This window comes from Staurois parvus, unplaced genomic scaffold, assembly GCF_062004578.1.
Source record: "Staurois parvus isolate SC_StPar_1 unplaced genomic scaffold, SC_StPar_1.0 ptg001004l, whole genome shotgun sequence".
In the NCBI taxonomy this organism is placed as follows: Eukaryota; Metazoa; Chordata; class Amphibia; order Anura; family Ranidae; genus Staurois; species Staurois parvus.
In genome coordinates, this window is record NW_028318800.1 from 439721 (window position 1) to 465845 (window position 26125).

General features: G+C 45.5%; 2 protein-coding genes across 5 annotated transcripts in view; both read right to left on the reverse strand.

The window, feature by feature from the left end:
- Positions 1 to 26125, reverse strand: part of RGS19 (regulator of G protein signaling 19) — a 64344-nt gene that overhangs the window by 14021 nt on the left and 24198 nt on the right. For 3 of the 4 annotated variants that reach the window (XM_089657480.1, XM_089657483.1, XM_089657481.1), the window contains exon 2: positions 739 to 857. In XM_089657480.1, coding sequence (XP_089513606.1) covers positions 739 to 857 — 119 coding nt within the window. Of the gene's footprint in view, positions 1 to 738; positions 858 to 22299; positions 22429 to 26125 lie in introns of those variants that run through there. The other variant, XM_089657482.1, reaches the window with a different exon arrangement.
- LOC149441328 (uncharacterized) lies at positions 2175 to 3882 on the reverse strand. Its single transcript, XM_089657494.1, has one exon. The coding sequence runs from the start codon at positions 3831 to 3833 to the stop codon at positions 2181 to 2183; it is 1653 nt and encodes a 550-aa protein (XP_089513620.1). The 5' UTR covers positions 3834 to 3882; the 3' UTR covers positions 2175 to 2180.

Sequence of the window (26125 nt, forward strand, 5' to 3'; positions counted from 1 at the left end):
GAAACCCACGCAGGCACAGGGAGAACATGCAAACTCCAGGCAGGTGGTGCCGTGGTTGGGATTCGAACCAACGACCCCAGTACTGCCAGGCATAAGTGCTAACCATTTAGCCACTGTGCTGCCCTATGTACATTCACTTATTTCGCATGCAGACAGTGCTGCACAATGACCATGTCATGCTGATCCTCTTATACCACAGCAAGTCTACCAGACAGGACAACAAAATTCTCTGCAGTATTTAATAATGTGACACCTCCACAGTGCTCTTGGTAGCCATACACCATGATGTGAAGGATGCGAAAGGTTTAGGTCACATGACAGAGGTAGGGATCAGCAGTTTATGATCATAGCAAGAAGAGGAGGATTTACTAAAATGGGTGCGCTCAGAATCTGGTGTGGGTGTGCATGGCAGTCAATCGGCTTCTTATTCAGCTCGTTCAAATATTTACGTGACTTTGCGCAGCCCTGCCGCCCTGTAGCAGTACGTCTGCTATAGGGCGGCGGGAAAGTGGTTAAGCTTCAACAATAAAACCTGGAAGCTGATTGGTTTCTAATGCAGAACTGCACCGGATTTTGCCCTTCCCAGTTTTAGTAAATCCCCCTCATAATGGGATTTGGTAATGTTGACATTGAATTGTATTAATCAGTCCACTTTAGGAATCCAAAGCACACGTTCATCCTTTCAGTTTATAGTAACGGCATATATATAATGTTAGCCATGCCGGCTCGGGAACGTACCAGGAACAGCTGCAGCAGCAACACCAGCAGAGGCAGCAGGGGTTGGTCCGGTGGTTCCGGGTTGGCTGGGTCCTGTCATACCGTGACATGGGAGACTCACTGGGGTCAGGCCCTGTGTACTGAGAAAGCAGAAGAGATACATTAGCGGCACAGGGCTACAGGTGGGAGCCTATGACATCACTGCGGCAGATGACATAATTAAAAAAAAAAAGGAAAAAAAGTACATTTTTTTTCTCTCTATTTATCTGGTTTCTTTTCAGGAAACATCTAGTCAGGCGCAGGGCGCTTCCACACAACAGCTTCCAACTGAAGGGAACTTTCAACCTTCTCATCTGACACAGACGCATTCTCCTGCCACCCGACACACGCTGCCATTACCTTCCTTCATTCTGGTTTTAGTTCTGTTGTCATGGGATACGACGCAAAAACATCTTGTAAAGGGACAGGAAAGTCCTAGCCAGGGGCAGGGAAGGACGGCCACGGGTTTCAGAGGGTGCTCAGATTAGCATTTATGATGCCCTCAAGCAGACAAATGTTTTGTACAATTGAATGTCTATGTAAAGTCAACAGGGAAAGGAGCTGACCCCGACTGTCCTGCTTACTGACACCTCTTACCACACCGACAACTACCCAGAAACCTTCAAAGCCTCAACTGGCCCTTGCTGCCTCCATCTTCTCGCTGACTCCATCTGCCCTCGCTGCCTCCATCTGCCCTCATTGCCTCCATCTTTTCGCTGCCTCCATCTGCTCTCGCTGTCTCCATCTGCCCTCGCTGTCTCCATCTGCCCTCGTTGCCTCCATCTTCTCGCTGCCTCCATCTGCCCTCACTGCCTCCATCTTTTCGCTGCCTCCATCTGCCCTCACTGCCTCCATCTTCTTGCTGCCTCCATCTTCTCGCTGCCTCCATCTGCCCTCGCTGCCTCCATCTTCTCATTGCCTCCATCTGCCCTCGCTGCCTCCATCTTCTCTTGCTGCCTCCATCTTTTTGCTGCCTCTGTCTGCCCTCACTGCCTCCATCTTCTTGCTGCCTCCATCTGCCCTCGCTGCCTCCATCTGCCCTCGCTGCCTCCATCTGCCCTCGCTGCCTCCATCTTCTTGCTGCCTCCATCTGCCCTCGCTGCCTCCATCTGCCCTCGCTGCCTCCATCTTCTCTTGCTACAGTATTTTTTTTACCTAGCCAGTAATGTAATAAGCACCCTCCTCTGTTCGAATCCTACAAAAAGCAGAAGTTGTCACAAAGCCACGGGGTTCACATTGCACCACATTCCAGGCATTCAGCTAAAAATGTACACAAAATACTGATAATCTGTACTTGATACAATATTACATTACTGTAATGGAAGACCACGACTGTGGAGTAGATATTGATGAACTAACTCCCTCTTTTTCAGCCATTACAGAGGGCCACCCCCCCCCCCCCCCTTTCTTTGTCACGTTGTATCTTAACATTGTATAAAAAGCATCTGCTGGTGTGAGACAATCCCAGCTGCAACAGGAGGAGTGAGACACCATGGCAGTATGGGATGGAAACACCTTACTCGCTGGTGTCCACACAAAATACATAAAGCCAGCAGAAGGTTCAGCTTATTGATATCCGTCATTTTATTTATAGTGGTGTGGTTTGGGATGGTGAATTGATGATGTGGTTGTGGTGATGGTGTGGGGTGTTGTGGGTAGTGGTAGGGGTGGTGCAGGTGCAGTGGAGTGGGGTGGTGTGAGGTTGTGTGGTGCTGTGGGGTGGTGGTGGAGGTGCGGTGGTGTGGGGTTGTGTGGGCGATGTGGTGGTGCTGGTAGTGGGTGATGTAGTAGAGCTGGTTTTGGGTGGTGGTGGTAGTGGTTGGTGGTATGGGGTTGTGTGGTGGTTGTGTGGATGGCGTGGTGTGGTGGTGCTGGTAGTGGGTGATGTGGTAGTAGTGGTGGTAGTGGTTGGTGGTGTGGGGTTGTGTGGTGGTCGTTTGAGTGGTGTGGTGGTGCTGGTAGTGGGTGATGTGGTAGTTCTGGTAGTGGGTGATGTGGTAATGCTGGTAGTGGTTGGTGGTGTGGGGTTGTGTGGTGGTGGTTAGGGGGGTGGTGGTAGTGGGTGATGTGGTAGTGCTGGTGGTGTGGTGGTGCTGGTAGTGGGTGATGTGGTGGTGCTGGTAGTGGGTGATGTGGGGTTGTGTGGTGGTGGTTTGGGTGGTGGTGCTGGTAGTGGGTGATGTGGGGTTGTGTGGTGGTGGTTTGGGTGGTGTGGTGGTGCTGGTAGTGGGTGATGTGGTGGTGCTGGTAGTGGGTGATGTGGGGTTGTGTGGTGGTGGTTTGGGTGGTGTGGTGGTGCTGGTAGTGGGTGATGTGGTAGTGCTGGTGGTGGTAGTGGTTGGTGATGGTGTGGGGTTGGGTGGTGTGCTGGTAGTGGGTGATGTGGTAGTGCTGGTAGTGGTGGTGTGGGGTTGTGTGGTGGTGGTTTGGGTGGTGCTGGTAGTGGGTGATGTGGTAGTGCTGGTGGTTTTGGTGGTGCTGGTAGTGGGTGATGTGGTAGTGGTTGGTGGTGGTAGTGTGGGGTTGTGTGGTGGTGGTTTGGGTGGTGCTGGTAGTGGGTGATGTGGTAGCGCTGGTGTTGGGTGGTGGTGATGTGGGGTTGTGTGGTGGTGATGGTGGTGCGGTGGGGGTGGGCTGCTGTGGGGTTGTGTGGTGGGGATGTGGGTGGTGTGGTGGTGCTGGGTGGTAGTGGTGTGGGATTGTGTGGTGACGCAGGGTAGTGTTGGGAGTGTGGTGGTGGTGATGGGTATGTGGTGTGGTGAGTTGTGGTGATGGGTATGTGGTGTGATGTGGTGAGTTGTGGTGATGGGTATGTGGTGTGATGTGGTGAGTTGTGGTGATGGGTATGTGGTGTGATGTGGTGAGTTGTGGTGATGGGTATGTGGTGTGATGTGGTGAGTTGTGGTGATGGGTATGTGGTGTGATGTGGTGAGTTGTGGTGATGGGTATGTGGTGATGGGTATGTGGTGTGGTGAGTTGTGGTGATGGGTATGTGGTGTGGTGAGTTGTGGTGATGGGTATGTGGTGTGGTGAGTTGTGGTGATGGGTATGTGGTGTGGTGGTGGGATATCTATCATTTTATAGCCTCACAGACTACCTGGTCCTGGCCTACACTAGAAGCTGCAAGGCTCATTCATACAATGGCAAACAACTGATTCACTGCAGAAGCACACAGAACATAGCTCTGCTCAAGACTGGCTTTTCTAATACAGACAATCTGGATTCTGGCCACTATAATCCGTCTAAACTCTCCATTGACGATAGGAAAGAATATCAGCCGCAGTTCACTTAGCTCCTCTGAGAATATTTTTTTTTAACAGTCAGTGAACTGACTGCATACAATGTCTCCACCTAAGAACCTACCTTCCTTGACACGTCTCAGCAAGCCAAGAGTGGTAAAATGCATCAAGGAAGGTAGGTTCTTGGGTGGAGACATCGCTGTCTGCAGTCAGTTCATCGACTGTTAAACTGATTCACCGCAATTATAAAACACATTCAACGACTTCTGTGGAAGGTTTTCAAGTCTAATCCCCATTTGCATAGCCCTTTCCTCACTATAAATAGGGTGAATTTCAGGGGCAGCAAACGGGCAGCAAACAGACAGCGAATGCTGGCAGACCCAGACTCCGGCACGCGGATCCTTGGAGGATTTAACGGTTTTTGTGCCCCTATATGACTTCTTCCAGCAAGGCGCTTGACCTGAGCATCACCAGAGATTATCTGCAGCGTAGGGTGAAGCAAAGGCGAGATAAACGTTACTGGTTGATGGAAGCCAGTACAGACAGCAGCTATTTAAAGCTGATCTCTTTATAGGAAAAAGAAAATGTCTTTTCGCTCTGCAAAAGTAAAAAAATAAAATAAAAAGACAAAAGAGTCAATATATAGCGTAGGCTTGGTTACTCTGAGACTTGTAGTTCTACCATGACTAGAAGTTAGATGGACTAAATGACAGCTACAAGAAAATATATTTCCTGCTTTGACGACCTCCGGACTCCTGGTGCCCTGGATGGGTGCCTTGTGGCAGACCAATGCGTGGCCCCCTTTGTTTAAACCTGGTGGGCCTTTTAAAGTGGGCATCCGTATGGATTTTTAAATTCAAGATAAACCAACCAGAACACAACCCCCACACATAAATAATGAACAGAGAGTACTCACGATGTCCCACAACAAGGAACTGATGATGTCCCACGCAGACTGCAGTTATTTTACCTGTGACCTAATCTGTGATCTATGCAAACTTCTCCGCTGATCCTCACCAATTGGGGAAAGGAACCCTTGTACCATCCAACACCCGGCACTGCTCATTTCCATGCCACATTCTGTTATCATTTGCAAGAATAAATATTAAAGGGGAACTCCATTTCATTAATCAGATACGGCATATTGTTGCCATTTCTGTACTTGCATTTAAATTGACCTTTTCATTTCCATCTACGGTTTTCCAAAACAGCTGAGCAATTCAAATATTGTTCCCTTCCAACCATGGCAAAGGACTTGTATTTATTTATTTCAGGTACTTCTATATCACCGTCAATTTACGCAGCGGTTTACATATCTATTGTACAGTCACATCAGTCCCTAACCCTCAAGGGGCGTACAATCTAAGGTCCCTAACCCTCAAGGGGCGTACAATCTAAGGTCCCTAACCCTCAAGGGGGGTACAATCTAAGGTCCCTAACCCTCAAGGGGCGTACAATCTAAGGTCCCTAACCCTCAAGGGGGGTACAATCTAAGGTCCCTAACCCTCAAGGGACGTACAATCTAAGGTCCCTAACCCTCAAGGGGCGCACAATCTAAGGTCCCTAACCCTCAAGGGGCGCACAATCTAAGGTCCCTAACCCTCAAGGGGCGTACAATCTAAGGTCCCTAACCCTCAAGGGACGTACAATCTAAGGTCCCTAACCCTCAAGGGACGTACAATCTAAAGTCCCTAACCCTCAAGGGGCGTACAATCTAAGGTCCCTAACCGTCAAGGGGGCGTACAATCTAAGGTCCCTAACCATCAAGGGGCGTACAATCTAAGGTCCCTAACCTTCAAAGGGTGTACAATCTAAGGTCCCTAACCCTCAAGGGGCGTACAATCTAAGGTCCCTAACCCTCAAGGGGTGTACAATTTAAGGTCCCTAACCCTCAAGGGGCGTACAATCTAAGGTCCCTAACCCTCAAGGGGTGTACAATCTAAGGTCCCTAACCCTCAAGGGGCGTACAATCTAAGGTCCCGAACTCACATTCATACATACACATACTAGGGCCAATTTAGACAGGAACCAATTCACCTACCAGTCTTTGGAGTGTGGGAGGAAACCGGAGTACCTGGAGGAAACCCACGCAGTCACAGGGAGAATATGCAAACTCCAGGCAGGTGGTGCCGTGGTTGGGATTCAAACCAACGACCCGAGAACTGCCAGGCGGAAGAGCTAACTACCTAGCCACTGTAACTTGTGGATGAGTTCTCTGCACAATTTGTGTACATAAGGCCCCCCGGAGGTCTCATCCTGCTGCTCCTGTCTTAATGCAGTTCTTTGCCTTGTTTAAAAAGAAACTAAAAATCAGCAGCTACAAATACTGTAGCTGCTGAATTTTAATTAAAGGACACTTAGCTGTCCAGGGATCCAGTGCCATCCTCACCCAAAACTGGTTCTTCGCTGGTCTTCGGGTTCCCGGTCCCGGCGTGTTAACTGTGGGCAGCTGGCTGTGATTCTTTGCAGCTTCACACCTGGCTTCCCACTGCACATTCACGAGCCACGCTTTGTGAATTGTCCCGGAAGGTTGCCGGAAAGGAGGGGAGAAGAGAACTTCCGATGGATTCACTGCAGTGGATCTGACTGGAAGTGGGAATGAGTACCTGTCAAAACCAGGTACCCGCTACCCCACCTCCTCTACCCTAAAAATTGCCAAAAATAGAAGAGGTGGGGGGAAGAGGGCTTAAAACTGAACTTCCCCTTTAGGGTGAAGTTCCGCGTAAAAGCTGGCCTTCGAAGGATCGAAATTTGGATGGTTCAGCAGGAATTGGCCGAATTTCAATCTATCTATGGGCAGGCTGGTTGTACTGAAGTCATTTTATCGATCAAATTCAGTACAACCAGTCTTCGGGTTTTTTTATTTTTGTATGATCACTGCCGCTGGCTATAGCCGGCACCAGTGATCATTGTTATGGGATGGTGAGGAAACCTTCCTTTGTCAGAATACAATAGCACAACGGGAGGGATTCCACCATCAACACTGACTGTGTTGATGGGGGAATCCAGCGATTTTCTTTTCTTCAACCTGTGGTGGAAGGAAAGAAAATTACAAAATGTATGAGTGGTCTTACTGGCAGGGGCGGACTGACCATTCTGGTACTCGGGCACTGGCCAAGGGCCCGGGGTCAGTAGGGGGCCCCATGAGATGCCCCTGGTACCTTTCATAGGCTTTTTTGAGTGCAGGTGAGGACACAGGGGCCCCATGATCCTCTATTGCCCGGGGGCCCCATGAGTTGTCAGTCCGCCCCAGCTTACTGCTTTTCCCAAAAGTCCCAACAATGATCGAACCAATTAGGATTATTTACTAAAGGGGTTGAGAATTTTCACACAATAAACAATTATGCAAATAGTCACTTCATTCAGCCAATCACAAGAATGATTAATTTCATCTGACTGCATAATGAAGGTAACTATTCACACATTGTATTAGTAAATGAGCCTCACACATCTCCAGATTTGAGTGTACATGGGTTGCTTTGTCCCTGTCATCTCTACTGGTCTCCTGGCTGTACATCTACAGGGAGGCCTAGATGCAGGTTTTCTAGTTCCCCGGGCGATCCCGATTTCAGCAGGCAGATCCTCCGACTAAGCTAGTGGAAGTTATAACGGTGGCTTCTCTCAATATCTACAAAACAGGAACAAGTTAAAATCTTGTGATTTTTTTTTGAACTCTATAAAATGGAAGTTTCGCATTATAGGATCAGTGAACATTAATTCTAAGTTGGCCTATGTAAAAAAAACAAAAAAACTTGTCAGTAGTTTTTTGCCATCTAAATCAGGGATCTCCAAACTTTCTGTCCTTCAGACTTTAGGTGGGCCGAACCGTGGGGAGTGTAAATAGAAAATACCTTAGTGTTGATTGGAGGAAGAATATTCCCCCATCACTGGAATTAAGAGAGGAATAGTCCCCCATCACTGGTGTCAGTGGAAAGAATAGTGACCCATCATTGGTGTCAGTGGAAAGAATAGTGACCCACTGTTGGTGTCAATAAAATAAATAGAGCCCCATCTTTGACATCAGTAGAAGGAATAGTGCCCCATGGTTGGCATTAATAGAGGAATAGTCCCCCATCATTGGTGTCAGTGGAAAAAATAGTGACCTACTGTTGGTGTCAATAAAATAAATAGTGCCCCGTCTTTGACATCAGTGGAAGGAATAGTGCCCCATGGTTGGTATTAATAGAGGAATAGTGCCCCATCATTGGTGTCAGTGGAAAGAATAGTGTCCCACTGTTGGTGTCAATAAAATGAATAGAGCCCCATCTTTGACATCAGTGGAAGGAATAGTGCCCCATGGTTGGTATTAATAGAGGAATAGTCCCCCATCACTGGTGTCAGTGGAAAGAATAGTGTCCCACTGTTGGTGTCACTAAAATGAATAGAGCCATTTGACATCAGTGGAAGGAATAGTGCCCCATGGTTGGTGTCAGTGGTTAGAATAGTCCCATATCATTGGTGTCAGTAGAGAAATAGTGCCCCAATATTGGTGTCAGTGGAGGAATTGCATTCCATTGTATCAATAGGAGAAATTATGCCCCAATGTTGGTGTCAGTGGGAGGAATAGTGCCTTATATCAGAGGGAGGAAAAGTGCCCCAAGGGCAAGATAAAGGCAAGCAGAGGGCCGTATCTGGCCCAGGAGACCACTGAACTAAACTCCTGCAATTAATCATTTTCAATATGGTCTATTTTTCCTGTTTTTAAAGTCTATCTATAACAAGTTCCTATACTTCAAGGACCATTTTAAACCTACTCGGTGGGACTAAGGGCCACCTATAACAACCCACTTATGGAAATATTCACTCTGCTCTAGCATCTTTCCAGATTGCTTTTTTAAATGTTTTACTATTAACTTTTTGGCAGTCCAGAACCTTCATCTTTCTTCACTCTTGTCACTGTTCTTCAACTCTCCACCTCTATCTAAATTCCTGTTTAGTTACCAGCTCACCCAATCCCAAAACAGATTGGTGTTGGGGTCTGAGCCCTGCCCCTGAGGATTTAACATGTTGTCAGGGCTGGTGGTCAGATGCATTAGTCAAAAGAATGGAAGCCAACAAATGATAAACCAATGGCAATCTCATGTGTGGTGCACAAAGCAGCACCATCTTTACTGCTGGAGGAATCTGGAGACATTATAATGGCAGCAACTTTATCCACCCATCCACTGACACCAAAGTTTGACTGAATCCAACCAATGGCTGTGGACCACCCAGAACAAGCTTGTGGCCAACTGGAGGTCAGAATGACCACTTTGATGGAAATGTATCATGTGACAAATACAGGAAATGTTACTGATGACCTTCTTTTAAAAATCTGTATCTGCAGATGTGTTCCAAGAACAATTGAGTACTGTCTGTGATACTTTTTTATTTGCACCAACATCCAAATTTTTAGGACAAGCATTCGGGGTCTACCCCCTTCTTCAAGGTCCAAACAGTACTCATCCAAATTATCAGGACAAGCATTCGGGGTGTAAACCCTTCTTTAATGTCCAAGCTGTACTCATCTCAATTATCAGGACAAGCTTTCAGGGTGTAGCACCTTTTTCAAGATCCAAGTAGTACTCATCCAAATTTTCAGGACAAGCTTTCCAGGTGTAAACCCTTCTTTAATGTCCAAGCACTACTCATCCAAATCTTCAGGACAAGCTTTGCAGGTGTAAACCCTTCTTTAATGTCCCAGCAGTACTCATCCAAATCTTCAGGACAAGCTTTGCAGGTGTAAACCCTTCTTTAATGTCCAAGCAGTACTCATCCAAATCTTCAGGACAAGCTTTGCAGGTGTAAACCCTTCTTTAATGTCCAAGTAGCACTCATCCAAATCTTCAGGACAAGCTTTCAAGGTGTACCCCCTTCTTCAAGATCCAAGTAGCACTCATCCAAATCTTCGGGACAAGCTCTCAGTGTGTACCACCTTCGTTAAGATCCAAGCAGTACTTATCCAAATTTTCAGGACAAGATTCTGAAGTTTACCCCTTTCTTCAAGGTCTGAGCAGTAGTCACCCAAATTTTAAGGACAGGCTTTTGAGGGGTACCTCCTTCAAGATCAAAACAGTGCTCAATAAAATTTCCAAGACAAGCTGTCGGGGTGCACCACCGTCTTCAAGCCGTACTCAATCCTGGATGTTAAGCCGGACATAGATGGTTTGAATCTTCACCAGTTTAGCAAGAACCGACTGAGATTCAAACTATGTATGGGCAGGCTGAATGTAACCAAGTCGATTGATCGATCAACTTGGGTGCAACCAACCTGCTGGATTTTACATGCGAATATCACTAGCCGATGTTCTAGCTGTTAGCCTTCCCTGCCGGGAGAACACAAAGGCTCTGCAGGTGTGTGTGTGTATGGGGGTTTGGGAGATTCTGTGTTGATGGGAGATGCAAGCACATTTCCTTCCTGCAACCCATGGCTGCAAGAAATAAATTTGCAACCGTCTATGGCCTGCTTTAGTGCAAATAATAATTGTTCTTGTTGCAAGTGCACTAATAAAGCTACAATCACCTCAAACAAATATCTTCCGAAACTTTAAGAACCAAAAGGAGACAACTGACAGCTTCCATGTTTCTTTCAAGATGGAGCTCCTTTAAGCCATTCTTTCAGATTACTCCTTTCCAGGCCAAAGTGATCAGAAAAAAAAAACCGGTGCAGTTTCATGACCAAATATAGTGAAGTGTAGCTAAACCTTAAAGTATAATCTTTTTACATCCTTTGATACAAAAGACCAAATGAGCCAAACATGACTGCCTCCATATCTTATCTCAGATCAACAAGATGGCCGCTCAGAGATAAGCACTGGAATCCTGTCACAGCTCCAAAACCAAAAGACAGCAGTTGGAAGAGGAACTTATATCTTGGTGTCATTTCCTCTTCTGAAAAGAAAAACGAACAAATGGTCAGAAAAGTTTGGGATTGACCACCGATTTGTCAGCCCCCTTTAGGTAGACGACGAAGGTCCATAACGGGTTACTGTGTAAAATTCTGCCACAATCCATTGTGCCACATAAGTTCGGTGTCATTTCTCACCTACAGCCACTGTTAGCGATACAAGTTTTCTAGGCTTAAAAGAGATCTAATCCCAATCACAAAAAGCAACTTTTGAAATGACATTAAGGACTCATGTACACTGCAGCTGATAAACTCGCGTTCAGGAGCTGTTCAGCGGTTTTTTCAGCAGCCCCTGAACTCTCCCTAAAGTTTTCCTATGTGTCCGTGTACACATCATCGTTTACAGGCATTTGAGTTTACAGTCGTTTTTTTGAACGCACCAAACTTGCGTTCAGCAGTCAATTTTGTCAGCGTTTCAAACGCGGCTAAACGTGGCAAATCGCATTTATAAGTGTTTGCGTTTGAATTTTTTTTCAACTCTTCCTGTTCCCGATGCTGTCCAGAGCATTTCTTCATCATGAAAAATGCATGCAAAGCATTTTCAAGGTGCTCAGATGGACAAAACACTGAACACAGGATGTTCCTACCAAGCTTGTCACACATTGTAATGACCAATTCACACCTCAGACCTCTCCCACCCTTGGGAACAGAAGATATGTTAATGACCATTCACACCTCAGACCTCTCCCGCCCTTGGGAACAAAAGATATGTTAATGCCCATTCACACCTCAGACCTCTCCCGCCCTTGGGAACAGAAGATATGTTAATGACCATTCACACCTCAGACCTCTCCCACCCTTGGGAACAGAAGATATGTTAATGACCATTCACACCTCAGACCTCTCCCACCCTTGGGAACAGAAGATATGTTAATGCCCATTCACACCTCAGACCTCTCCCACCCTTGGGAACAGAAGATATGTTAATGACCATTCACACCTCAGACCTCTCCCACCCTTGGGAACAGAAGATATGTTAATGACCAATTCACACCTCAGACCTCTCCCACCCTCGGAAACACAAGATATGTTAATGACCAATTCACACCTCAGACCTCTCCCGCCCTTGGAAACAAAAGATATGTTAATGACCATTCACACCTCAAATTCCTCATGAAGACCCCCTGCCAGGTGACCTTAATGACTCCCTCCACCAGACACCTTTCCCACCCTTGGAAACAAAAGAAATTTTAATGAGCAACTCACACCTAAGCTAATCTCAACACATACTGCTGTCTCTGCTTCTACTCTCTGTTTTTCTCTGAAACAGTCTGAAATCGTTAATCATTTACCACTTTTCAGTGCATTCTGGGTATTTGGGAGGTTCTCCTGAGCTTATCTTTAAAAAACGCTTCTAAGTAAAAACACACATAAAAGCATTATGCAAACGCAGCCAAACAGACGTTTTTTAACCTACGTTTTCCAGCAGTCAGCTTCCATCGTTCAGAAGTGTCCCGTGTACATGGGGCCTTTACATCTTAAAGCTTGTAAAAGATTTTAGCTCTGGTTCACACTAGTTTGAGCGTTCAAAGTTGCAAGACAAGTCGCCTCCCAAGTCGCAGCAATGGAACCGTTCAAATTGATGTGGTTCCAGTCGCAGCAACTTTGAAAAAGGTTGTAGCGCTATTTTTGTGTAAATTCTTGGCCATGAAGTCGCACTGAATAGTCAACTTTGAAGTCGCTGCAAAATGGCGCAACTTCAAAGCCACCCTGGAGTGAACCAGGGCTGATTCTTCCTAACTGTGCACCATTTATTAAAACAATACCTAGTGATCCCACCACAAAGGTCCTTGTTCAGGCACTTTATGATATGAGGTGACAACGCTCCGTCCCCCGTCTTCCTTTTGCGCTCTGATATTGTCATCCTGTTACATGCGCCCTTGCGTAGACTACACGTAGCCCTGCTGTCAAACATTGGTTCACTGGGAAGCTGGTCCAGAGCAATGATGAGCAGCTGCCATGAAATGAGTGCAAGCAGACAGGAAACGGCTGGAAAGAGGCTGGAGGAGATCAGCAGCAATGAGATGCAACAAAGGGTGAAAACTGTATTTTATGATGACAAAAATGTTATGATACGCAGTGCTTTAGAAACAAATATTATCTAACAAATTTGTCTAAAATATTTAAAAACCTACAGATATACTGGACAGATTTGGTCCCCTAGCTACTAAAATGCCCCTTAATTTTCACAATATCATATATAACATGATAAAAATGAATAGTCCTTTAAGCCCGGGTTCACACTGATGTGGTGCGGAATTTTCAGCGTTTTCAGTGCGAATTCCGCACCGCATCAGAAACGCACCCCGTTCATGGGAACCGCTGCAGGTGTGCATGTTAACAACACCAAGCAAAACGCAGTGTGATGTGCAGAATTGGATTGCATAGGTGTGAAAAAATCCTGCATGTTTTTGGTGCGGGTGCAAAATGTACGGCTCCAATCGCACCGCACACAAATCGCACGTGATTCGCACAGGAATGCGGTTGTGGTTCCTGTGCAAATTTATTTGATTTATTGCAGGTACTTATATAGCGCCGTCAGTTTACGCAGAGCTTTACATATATATTGTACATTCACATCAGTCCCTAACCCTCAAGGGGCGTACAATCTAAGGTCCCTAACCCTCAAGGGGCGTACAATCTAAGGTCCCTAACCCTCAAAGGGCGTACAATCTAAGGTCCCTAACCCTCAAGGGGAGTACAATCTAAGGTCCCTAACCCTCAAGGGGTGTACAATCTAAAGTCCCTAACCCTCAAGGGGCGTACAATCTAAGGTCCCTAACCCTCAAGGGGCGTACAATCTAAGGCCCCTAACCCTCAAGAGGTGTACAATCTAAAGTCCCTAACCCTCAAGGGGCGTACAATCTAAAGTCCCTAACCCTCAAGGGGCGTACAATCTAAGGTCCCTATCCCTCAAGGGGCGTACAATCTAAGGTCCCTAACCCTCAAGGGGCGTACAATCTAAGGTCCCTAACCCTCAAGGGGCGTACAATCTAAGGTTCCTAACCATCAAGGGGTGTACAATCTAAGGTCCCTAACCCTCAAGGGGCGTACAATCTAAGGTCCCTAACCCTCAAGGGGCGTACAATCTAAGGTCCTTAACCATCAAGGGGTGTACAATCTAAGGTCCCTAACCCTCAAGGGGCATACAATCTAAGGTCCCTAACTCACAATCATACATACACATACTAGGGACAATTTAGGCAGGAGCCAATTAACCTACCAGCATGTCTTTGGAGTGTGGGAGGAAACCAGAGTACCCAGAGGAAACCCACGCAAGCACAGGGAGAACATGCAAACTCCAGGCAGGTGGTGCCGTGGTTGGGATTCGAACCAGCGACCCTAGTATTGCCAGGCGGAAATGCTAACCATTTAGCCACTGTGCCGCCCATGCGAATCACATGTAATATACCGTACCGCAGATATGTGAACCCGGGCTAAATGTCATACAGTTGAGGTTAAGGTCTACTTTGCCAGTTTTACAGCAGCCTTTTAGTGGGACTAGGACCAGAACACAAGGAGTGGAACAGATGGCTAGAGATCAGCAGGCACCGCAGGCAATCACGTGTTGTGCACATTCACATACTGATCATTATTATTATTATTATACAGGATTTATATAGTACTGATTCTTATATAACATAGCTATAATAAAGAAAACGAAGCACAAATTTGTTTTTTTTTTTATATCTTCCTTATAGTAGAGTGCCTTTAAGTACAGTTTATGGGGTTTTTCAGTTTGCCAATGTAAAACACACAATGATGGCGCACACTTAGATATGACGGTATGAGCGCCCAGCACAAACAAGCTTTAGAGGAAGCTTTGAACACAAAGCGGCCACAACTTCCCCAAATCTCCATCGTGCCCCGCCAACGCACCAACCGCACCAGCAAAACCCCGTCCGAAAATGTCACACGCACACTGCTTGGCTATGTACGGTATATACAATACCTACTGACACAAGGAGAGGAAGGCACCTGCATTGCCCATGGTAACCAAGATATTTCCTGCCTTCCAACACGAATTCCATAGCTATTTGTGCACTTTATGGTGGATTTTAGGGCTCATTCCCACTTTAAGGTGCGCTGATGCCTGTGCTGACATGGCCTGCACTGTGGGTTTGAAAGCTGACATTCAGTAGGCTGAAAGGCGAAGTTCACCTTTCTGAACATGTTACAACAATATTTAAGGTATGTTCAGCGTGCACCCCCTCACCCCCCCACTCTGTGTGACATCTCCTCGCACCCGCTGTGACAATCTGAAACCAGAGCGGCTGTGCGGAGCTCCACCCACACGGCTGTGCGGAGCTCCACCCACATGGCTGCATCGTTCATTCACAGTTTCCTGTACATGAATAAACTACAAGTACTGTCCGCCACTGCGGCTGACGCAGTAGTGTATCTAGGTTTCGTGCTGCCCTAGGCAACACAAAAATCAGAGAGACCCTGACACCGACCAACACCCCCCTCCCCCACAAAGAGTGCCTGCCATTACCAACAACATCCCAGCCCCCCCACCACCTTAGATTGTACGCACCTTGAGGGTTAGGGACCTTAGATTGTACGCCCCTTGCGGGTTAGGGACCTTAGATTGTACGCCCCTTGAGGGTTAGGGACCTTAGATTGTACGCCCCTTGAGGGTTAGGGACCTTAGATTGTACGCCCCTCGAGGGTTAGGGACCTTAGATTGTACGCCCCTCGAGGGTTAGGGACCTTAGATTTTACACCCCTTAAGGGTTAGGGACCTTAGATTGTACTCCCCTTGAGGGTTAGGGACCTTAGATTGTACACTCCTCGAGGGTTAGGGACCTTAGATTGTACGCCCCTCGAGGGTTAGGGACCTTAGATTGTACGCTCCTCGAGGGTTAGGGACCTTAGATTGTACACTCCTCGAGGGTTAGGCACTTAGATTGTACACTCCTCGAGGGTTAGGGACCTTAGATTGTACACTCCTCGAGGGTTAGGGACCTTAGATTGTACACCCCTTGAGGGTTAGGGACCTTAGATTGTACTCCCCTTGAGGGTTAGGGTCCTTAGATTGTACCCCCTTGAGGGTTAGGGACCTTAGATTGTACACTCCTCGAGGGTTAGGGACCATAGATTGTACACTACTCGAGGGTTAGGGACCTTAGATTGTACGCTCCTCGAGGGTTAGGGACCTTAGATTGTACACTCCTCGAGGGTTAGGTACTTAGATTGTACACTCCTCGAGGGTTAGGGACCTTAGATTGTACACCCCTTGATGGTTAGGGACCTTAGATTGTACCCCTCTTGAGGGTTAGGCATCTTAGATTGTACGCCCCTTGAGGGTTAGGGACCTAAGATTGTACACCCCTTGAGGGTTAGGGACCTTAGATTGTACGCCCCTTGAGGGTTAGGGACCTTAGATTGTACGCCCCTTGAGGGTTAGGGACCTTAGATTGTACACCCCTTGAGGGTTAGGGACCTTAGATTGCACGTTCCTTGAGGGTTAGGGACCTTAGATTGTACGCCCCTTGAGGGTTAGGGACCTAAGATTGTAAGCCCCTTGAGGGTTAGGGACCTTAGATTGCACGTTCCTTGAGGGTTAGGGACCTTAGATTGTACGCCCCTTGAGGGTTAGGGACCTTAGACTGTACGCCCCTTGAGGGTTAGGCATCTTAGATTGTACGCCCCTTGAGGGTTAGGGACCTAAGATTGTACGCCCCTTGAGGGTTAGGGACCTTAGATTGCACGTTCCTTGAGGGTTAGGGACCTTAGATTGTACGCCCCTTGAGGGTTAGGGACCTTAGATTGTACGCCCCTTGAGGGTTAGGGACTGATGTGAATGTACAATATATATGTAAAGCACTGTACAAATTGACGGTGATATACAAGTACCTGTAAAAAAATAAATCATTAATATGCAGAGCTGCACCAGATTTTGCACCATGCGGTTTTAGTAAATCCCCCCCCTAGTGTAGTAATACAGCCGTGATCAATATTTATAGAAAAACATCCACCATATTAAACACTGGTATCGCCTCCACACTGAAACTGGTAACATATGAGAAATACGATTTTCTTTTCAAGGGATAGCGAAAACGGGAAGTAAAATGTAAGCGCACCTAAAAACATCTCTGGAACGCCCTTTTGATTTCATAAACAGAAAAGACCCCGAACTACCAATACAACGTGACCGACTTATGGGAGTACACCAGAGCGCCTTGAGGAACCGGCAACTTCAGGGGAAAAAAATGTACTGACGTCATGGAGAGAGGAGCCACCGGTGGTCACGGAGCCCAGGGCTGCCACAATACGGCAGGCGTTCTACCAATTCGCAGAAGGCCGATGGTTCTGTAATTGTCACGGTGGTTTTCAGCTACATTCAATTTTTTTTTTCATCCCTTCCACAGCGCCTTATGCGCTTATCACACCTAAAAATCACAACCGAAAGATGACAGTCACTTGGTGAGCCCCAGCCGGAAACTTCTGCCTCCAAGGTGAAATACTACCAGAGCCAGTGTGCCTGGCAACAGCTTAGAGGAAACGCAACATTACCGACTTCTACATTTCTCTTCCTCTTGCATTCCTCATTTATGTCAATCGAACAAAACCCCAGCAAAGAGAGCGGGACCCCCTCATAAGAGCTGTGGGAAGTGGGCGGGGTTGGGAACCCTACTGCAGAAATGGCACCACTGGAGTCCAACGTTAGGTATTGTTTGCTGGGTGCGCTGACAGCTATCGCTTAGAACAGAACTGCAGATAAAAGATATCACAATACACATGACTAGAGCATGAAAAAGAAAAAAAAAAGGAAAAACAGTTTTTCTACAATATTCACTTTCAACCCAGACATTTCCCCCGCTAAGCTTTTTTTTCTGCCACTAGATGTCCTCAGACTAATAGCCAGCATATTTCAACTTAGTTCCTCTGAGCCCACGTTGTCCTGGATCTGCTCCAGCCTCTGACCGGTCAGTGAAAAGAGAAGCAGCACAATGATGAGCTCATTTCTCTGTCACTCTTCTGTTGTTCTCCTCCTATCAGCATCCTCCTTATCAGGAACTGCAAGAGGCTGATACCAGGTGCGGTATATCGCATGTGATTCACACAGGAACCGCACCACGTCCTTGTCCAAATCCCATGCGAATTGTGTGCGGTGCGATTGGAGCCACACATTTTGTATGGCTCAAATCGCACCGCATTGGCACCAGAAAGGTGCAGGACCCTTTTTTTGGCCCACACACGGGTATTCACACCCATGCGATCCGATTCTACACATCGCACCGCGTTTTGCAGACCGATTTTGAGGTGTTGTTAACTTAACATACACACCCGCAGCGGTTCGTATGAACGGGGTGCGATTGTGATGTGGTGCGGAATTTGCACAGAAAACGCTGCGATTTCCGCACCGCATCAGTGTGAACCAGGGCTGAATGTATTCTTGGTGCACACTATTGTTTTCTTTTAGTTCAACCCCGGGGGCTGAACAAAAAAAAAACAAACTGATGAGGATCAGGAGCTTGCTGTACTAACAATCCAATGTTAGTACAGCGATCTCCCCGCTGAGCTATTGTCTTCTCACAAGGGTACCTCCCAACAGAACACACTGGTCAGCACTAGCAGTCATTGGCTGCCAGCACTGAACGGATTCCAATCAGATGCTGGTTTTCCAGCATGCCTGCTTAGCCGGCTTCTGTCCAGAACAGTCTGCTGTATACACTGTTAAAACGGCCGATCTTGGCTGATATTCGGCGCGTGTGTACGCAGCTCAACGTGCTTACACTGTTTCAATTGAAGAAAATATCTTTCATGCTGTATTATTGAATATTGAGCTTCATCAATTTCTGTCTTTATTTGTCTGGAATTGAGCTTTAAAGTGTTAGTTCACATGCGTGGGCACGGACAGCTCAGCATCTCCAGAAGTAATGTATGGGCAGCACAGTGGCTAAATGGTTAGCACTTCCGCCTGGCAGTACTCGGGTCGTTGGTTCGAATCCCAACCACGGCACCACCTGCCTGCACTATGCATGTTCTCCCTGTGCCTGTGTGGGTTTCCTCCGGGTTCTCCGGTTACCTCCCACACTCCAAAGACATGCTGGCAAGTTAATTGGCTCCTGTCTAAATTGTCCCTAGTATGTGTATGTATGAATGTGAGTTAGGGACCTTAGATTGTACGCCCCTTGAGGGTTAGAGATCTTAGATTGTACCCCCCTTGAGGGTTAGGGACCTTAGATTGTATGCCCCTTGAGGGTTAGGGACCTTAGATTGTACGCCCCTTGACGGTTAGGGACCTTAGATTGTACACCCCTTGAGGGTTAGAGATCTTAGATTGTACACCCCTTGAGGGTTAGGGATCTTAGATTGTACACCCCTTGAGGGTTAGGGACCGTAGATTGTACACCCCTTGAGGGTTAGGGACCTTAGATTGTACGCCCCTTGAGGGTTAGAGACCTTAGATTGTACACCCCTTGAGGGTTAGGGACCTTAGATTGTACGCCCCTTGAGGGTTAGGGACCTTAGATTGTACACCCCTTGAGGGTTAGGGACCTTAGATTGTACGCCCCTTGAGGGTTAGGGACCTTAGATTTGGCCGATTTTCGCACCGTTAGTGGGTTAATTGGTCAGCCGCTTTTTGGCACATTTTTTTTAATCGGTGAAGTTGGAAACAAATCGTCCAATTTTCCCGGCAATGATGGGCAAATCGGCCAATCTTTTTACCGATAAAAAAAACTGTGCATGGGCCGTGGCCTGCAAGAAGAAGAAAAAGAATAAAAAGAAAAAGAAGAGGAAAAAGAAGTAGAAGAAAAAGAAGAAGAAAAAAGAAGAATTCCAGTCCGCTATTATATTTGACATGAAAAAGTCTTGCGGTTGTAACAATGTATCTATTTGTATCTGAATAAAACCGTCTTCATCCGAAATGGATACAAATAGATACATTGTTACAACCGCAAGACTTTTTCATGTCAAATATAATAGCGGAGCTCTCTGCAGGGATAGAAGTAATTAAATGCCGGCCGTAGACGGGACAAAAATCGTCCGATTTCTTTTACGTTTGGTGGTAACGTCGGCCTATTGAACAACCGATTTTTCGTTTTTTTTTAAAAAACGGCCGGTTTTCGACCCGTCTATGGCCTGCATAAGGGTCCTTTCACACGGGCATTCCTTTTTTTTTTTTTATCAGTTCAGTCACGTTTTTTTCAAAGAAAAAACGTATCAGTTTACAACCATTTTTTATCAGTTTACATCTGTTTTTGTCTGTTTTCATCCGTTTACATCTGTTTTTCATCCGTTTACAACTGTTTTTGTCTGTTTTTCATCCGTTTACATCCGTTTTTCATCCGTTTACATCCGTTTTTGTCTGTTTTCATACGTTTACATCTGTTTTTCATCAGTTTTTATCCGTTCCCATCCGTTTTTGGTCCGTTCCATTTTTTTTTGACAGCAGAAAAATAGGGTTTTCTTCCATTCAAAGAAACGGATTGGGACATTAACAGATGATCATCCATTTATATCCGCTAGTCCATAGAAATACATGGGTGTCCATTTTTCATCCATAAACAGACAGATGAAAAACGGATATACAGAACACCTGTGTGAAAGAGGCCTTAAACTGGAGCACACATTATCAGGTCCAGCTGTGCTTAGTAACCAATCGGCTTCCAGGTTTTAATGCCAAAGCCTAATTGAACAAGCTGAAGTTAGGCTGGCCATACATTATACAATTTTCTTGAGATTTTTGCTTTAGATTTACCAAAAAACATATAATAGGAGGTCAAACCTAACAACACTCTCAGTTGTATCCAATTAGGCCGGCCCTTGCACTACACAGTTGAAGGTAAATCTAAAGGAAATTGGGCAGAAAATTATTTAGAGTATGGCCAGCCTTAGCTGCTGATTGGTTACCAAGCCCAGCTGCACCAGTTTTAGTAAATCTACCCCACAGCACCAAAGACTGCATTTTCTTCCAGCTTCATCCCTGCTTCTTTATGCCAAAAAACAAATAAAATGCTGATGTGCACAATCCCTAACAGAGGCTTCTAAAAATCTGCCATCAATCCTGGAAAATGGGCAATCCTTATTTGTGCAGCACTGAGATCGAATGTTGCATAGTGTATTCCTTGCCAGGTCACAAGAAAATTTTATTTTTTTTAATCATTCAAAAAATAAAAGCAAAAATTTTAAACAAAAGTATATTAAGCAGTTGGATCATGAATCAAAATCGACTGCAATTGTGAATGAACTGCACATTTTTGTATGCGTTTTCAGGTAGCGGTCCTTAATTGATTGACAACAAAGGCTGGCCATACACTATTCAATTTTCTGCCCAATTTCTTCCCAATTTCCTTTAGATTTACCTTAACTATGGAGTGCAAGAGCCCAGCTAATTGGATACAACTGAAAGTGTTGTTTGGGTTTGACCTCATATTATATGGTTTTTGGTAAATCTAAAGCAAAAATCTCAAGAAAATTGTATAATGTATGGAAAGCCAAAGCCACATGTAATAGGGGAGATTTACTAAAACTGCCGAGTACAAAATCTGCTGCAGATGTGCACAGAAACCAAACAGCTTCCAGGTTTTATTGTCAAAGCTCAATTGAACAATCTGACGTTAGAAGCAGTTTGGCTCCCATGCACAGCTGCACCAGATTTTGCACTCTCCAGTTTTAGTAAATCTCCCCGCAGTGTTTTTTGTTTCTGTATATTATATTATGTTTTTAAATATATTATATATATTATTATTATACAGGATTTATTATTATTATTATACAGGATTTATTATTATTATTATTATTATTATTATTATTATACAGGATTTATATATTATTATTATACAGGATTTATATATTATTATTATACAGGATTTATATATTATTATTATTATTATACAGGATTTATATATTATTATTATACAGGATTTATATATTATTATTATACAGGATTTATATATTATTATTATTATTATTATACAGGATTTATATATTATTATTATTATACAGGATTTATATATTATTATTATACAGGATTTATATATTATTATTATTATACAGGATTTATATATTATTATTATTATTATTATTATTATACAGGATTTATATATTATTATTATACAGGATTTATATATTATTATTATACAGGATTTATATGGCGCCAACAGTTTGCTCAGCGCTTTACAATATAACGGGAGACAATACAGCAACCATACAGTTCAATAAAAGAGGGATAGGAGGGCCCTGATCCTGGGAGCTTACAATCTAGGACATATATATATATATACTATTACACTAACATGTTTCGAAAACCCTTACGCTCAATCAACAGATATTTTTTTTACAGAAAATCGCAGCAAGACAATTTCGTCATCTCTGCATATAATGGTTTAATTTGCCAAACGTGTTTCATTAATTAAGCCTAACCTGCCAAAAAAAAAAGGCAGGCAGGTCCCAGATCACACCCACCTTACATCCTTTAGTCTGCTCTCCCAGTGGGTGCATCTGTTGGCGTCGCTCTCCAATGCCCATTGAGAAGAGCCGAGAAGCATTCGAAGTGCTGAGGATTCGGAATCAGGAGTGAGAAAGAGCGGTGAGGGTGTGGGAGAGGAGCGATTATGACATCCTGTGGTGACAATGTAACTTCCTGACAAGAAAACTTCCGTTCCTGTGTAACCCAGCTGGGTTGGGGGGGGGGGTTACCTGCCCATATGTACACATACTGTATGTTGTATACTGTTTGTTGCTAGCTAGGCAGTATGGAAGGTAGCACAAAAGATTTTAAGGACGATATTTTTCATGCAAAATAATTCTTAATAACGGATTTGTAGACGCAGGAAGTAATCAGAGACAAGGATTGAAGGTGCTATAGTACGGGAGAACATAATTCTAACACGACTGGCCTCTTGTAAGGTAACCGATGTATCAATGTAAATCGATATAGGAAAACCACCAAGTGTTGTTTTGGTGCCTCCTTACCCCCGTTGTTGCTGCACCCAGGGGCAGACTGACCATTGCCCGAGGGCCCGGGGTCAGTAAGGGGCCTCATGAGATGCCCCTGGTACCTTTCATAGGCTTTTTTGGGTGTGGTTTGAGTGTGGGCAAAGACACAGGGGCCCCATGATGCCCTATTGCCCGGGGGCCCCATGAGTTGTCATTCCGCCCCTGGCTGCACCGCAAAGTTAAGATGAAAAAAAAAAAATGATCTCAGTTGTTTAACCCCCCTGGCGGTATTCCCGAGCTCGGGGTTAACTTTCAGTACCAGAAGCGGTAACCCCGAGCTACATTCGGGAATACCTTTCAGTGCTTCTCCAGCGATCCCTGCTTCCCTTACCTTGTCCTGCGCTCCCGCGATGTCCTCCCTGCAGCGTCCCCGGCAATGTCCTCCGGCTGATGCCGGCATCTGTGTTCCGGGTTCCGTTCCCTGCAATGTCAGGATTACGGGGGACGGAAGCGGTGGGAAATTCAAAAATGTCAAAATTGTACATTCACTCAATACACTAAAATCTCATAGTATAACATTCCTGTATCCAACCATTTCACATACTTTTTGTCCCGAGTGCTTTGTCCGGCGCCCTGCCTGCATTTTGACTGTTCTTTCTGCCTGGAAACTGAGAAACGTCCATGGCCTCCAAAAAGCGTCCCTTTAGGTCAAAAGCGGTTTTAGACCGGCTAGAGAACAGCGATAGTAAATCAGAACCACTTGCAGAATTGAGTGATAATGATTCGTGGGGGAAATTCCTCATCAGACACTGAAAACGATTCTGCCACTTTGCTCAGTGATGTGCGAACTTGGCGCTATATTTAAAATTTCAGTGTTTTTGGTTTGATTATATTATTGAATTAAATTTATTATTATATTATTTTTTATTATATTATAATTTATGATTTTGTGTTTCAAATTTTATCATACCCGGGATGTTTACTAGACTCTTGTTCGGACAGATTTCAGTGAGTTATTCCTAAGAATTACAGGCCTACAATAAAAAAACGACATATTTCCACTGAAATAATGTACCTCTTTGAGCACAGAAATATGGACATAATCAGACCGCTAGGGAGGCTACGAGATATAGAAACTTCTCTACGCCTATGAACAGTAAAAGAGATGAATTCTTTGTCTTGGGTTTAATCATCATTTTAGGTCACCCATTTATGAAGAATCACCATGGACTCCAATGTACATGTCTACAGGCGTTGCAGCAGGAAGCAAAAGAAGGATCTATGGTTGAGCTCTTTTTAGAACAGTGCCATGAATAAAGGTCGATTGTTCAGAATATCTGGCTCAGAGGCAATCGTGTCTCTCTTTCTATACACAAAAATATTGAAGGAAATCAACTTCCATAACTAAGCCAAACACATGCAGTATACTGGTACATATAAGGTCAAACACACGGAGGGATCAAGTTCAGGATACCCACACGTGGTTGCAGGCCGTGGGACAGATCCAAGCACTTGGGAGACTCTCAAATACAATACTAAAGCAATGCAGTTCCGTTGGCAACAGCACGCACAATAGGAAAATAGGCTTTTCAGCTGACTCCAAGGACCAAACATTGCAGCAAAGCTCACGCTGGACACAAACGGGCACTCCCAGTAATCATATAACACACATTTGGAGGATTAGTCCATCTACAATTTATATTTAAATTACAAGTTCACGTTAGTGGGTTGAGTAACCCTCTGACTTCCTATATCTCTCAGGCACTCTTCCACTGAGATTCTGACAAACCCCTGCAGTGGAGACTCGTTCCTCGTGCTGCGGGATGAGCAGTCTAATTATTGGATGAGCACTGTAATTATAGATGCAGAGATCTCAATACCATCACATGGAAACTCCAAGCTGGGACTATGGATGCAGAGGTCTCAGTACCATCACATGGTAACCCCAAGCTGGGACTATGGATGCAGAGGACTCAGTATCATCACATGGTAACCCCAAGCTGGGACTATGGATGCAGAGGTCTCAGTATCATCACATGGAAACTCCAAGCTGGGACTATGGATGCAGAGGTCTCAGTACCATCACATGGTAACCCCAAGCTGGGACTATGGATGCAGAGGACTCAGTATCATCACATGGAAACTCCAAGCTGGGACTATGGATGCAGAGGTCTCAGTACCATCACATGGTAACCCCAAGCTGGGACTATGGATGTAAAGATCTCAGTACCATCACATGGTAACCCCAAGCTGGGACTATGGATGCAGAGGACTCAGTATCATCACATGGTAACCCCAAGCTGGGACTATGGATGCAGAGGTCTCAGTACCATCACATGGTAACCCCAAGCTGGGACTATGGATGCAGAGGTCTCAGTACCATCACATGGTAACCCCAAGCTGGGACTATGCATGCAGAGGTCTCAGTACCATCACATGGTAACCCCAAGCTGGGACTATGGATGCAGAGGACTCAGTATCATCACATGGTAACCCCAAGCTGGGACTATGGATGCAGAGGTCTCAGTACCATCACATGGTAACCCCAAGCTGGGACTATGGATGCAGAGGACTCCGTATCATCACATGGTAACCCCAAGCTGGGACTATGCATGCAGAGGTCTCAGTACCATCACATGGTAACCCCAAGCTGGGACTATGGATGTAAAGATCTCAGTACCATCACATGGTAACCCCAAGCTGGGACTATGGATGCAGAGGTCTCAGTACCATCACATGGTAACCCCAAGCTGGGACTATGGATGCAGAGATCTCAGTACCATCACATGGTAACCCCAAGCTGGGACCAAGAGTGCAAAGATCTCAGTACCAACACACGGTAGTACCAAATTGGAACAACGGATGCAGAGATCTCAGTAACATCACATAATAGCCCCAAGCTGGGACGACAAGTGCAGAAATCTCAGTACTATCACATGGTGGTACCAAGCTGAATCTATGGGTGCAGAGAGCTCAGTACCATCACATGGTAGTCCCAAGTTGGGACCACAGGTGCAGAGATCTCAGTACTATTACATGGTAGCCCCAAGCCGGAAACATAGGTGCTGAGACCTCAGTACAATCACATGGTGGCCCCAAGCTGGGACCACAGGAGCAGAGATCTCTGTACTATCACATGGTGGTCCTGAGCTGGGAGCACAGATGCAGAGACCTCAGTACCACTGCATGCTGGGCGAGGCTGGGAATACAATGTCAGAGATCTAAATACCCAACCACCAAGTGATCCAAGAATCTGTTGTGTGATTAAAATGGGCAGGCTAAGGCCACCCAGCTATTGTGGAACTATAAGTCCTGGTAAGCTTGATCTCCCCCCCCTCCTCCCAAGAGAGCA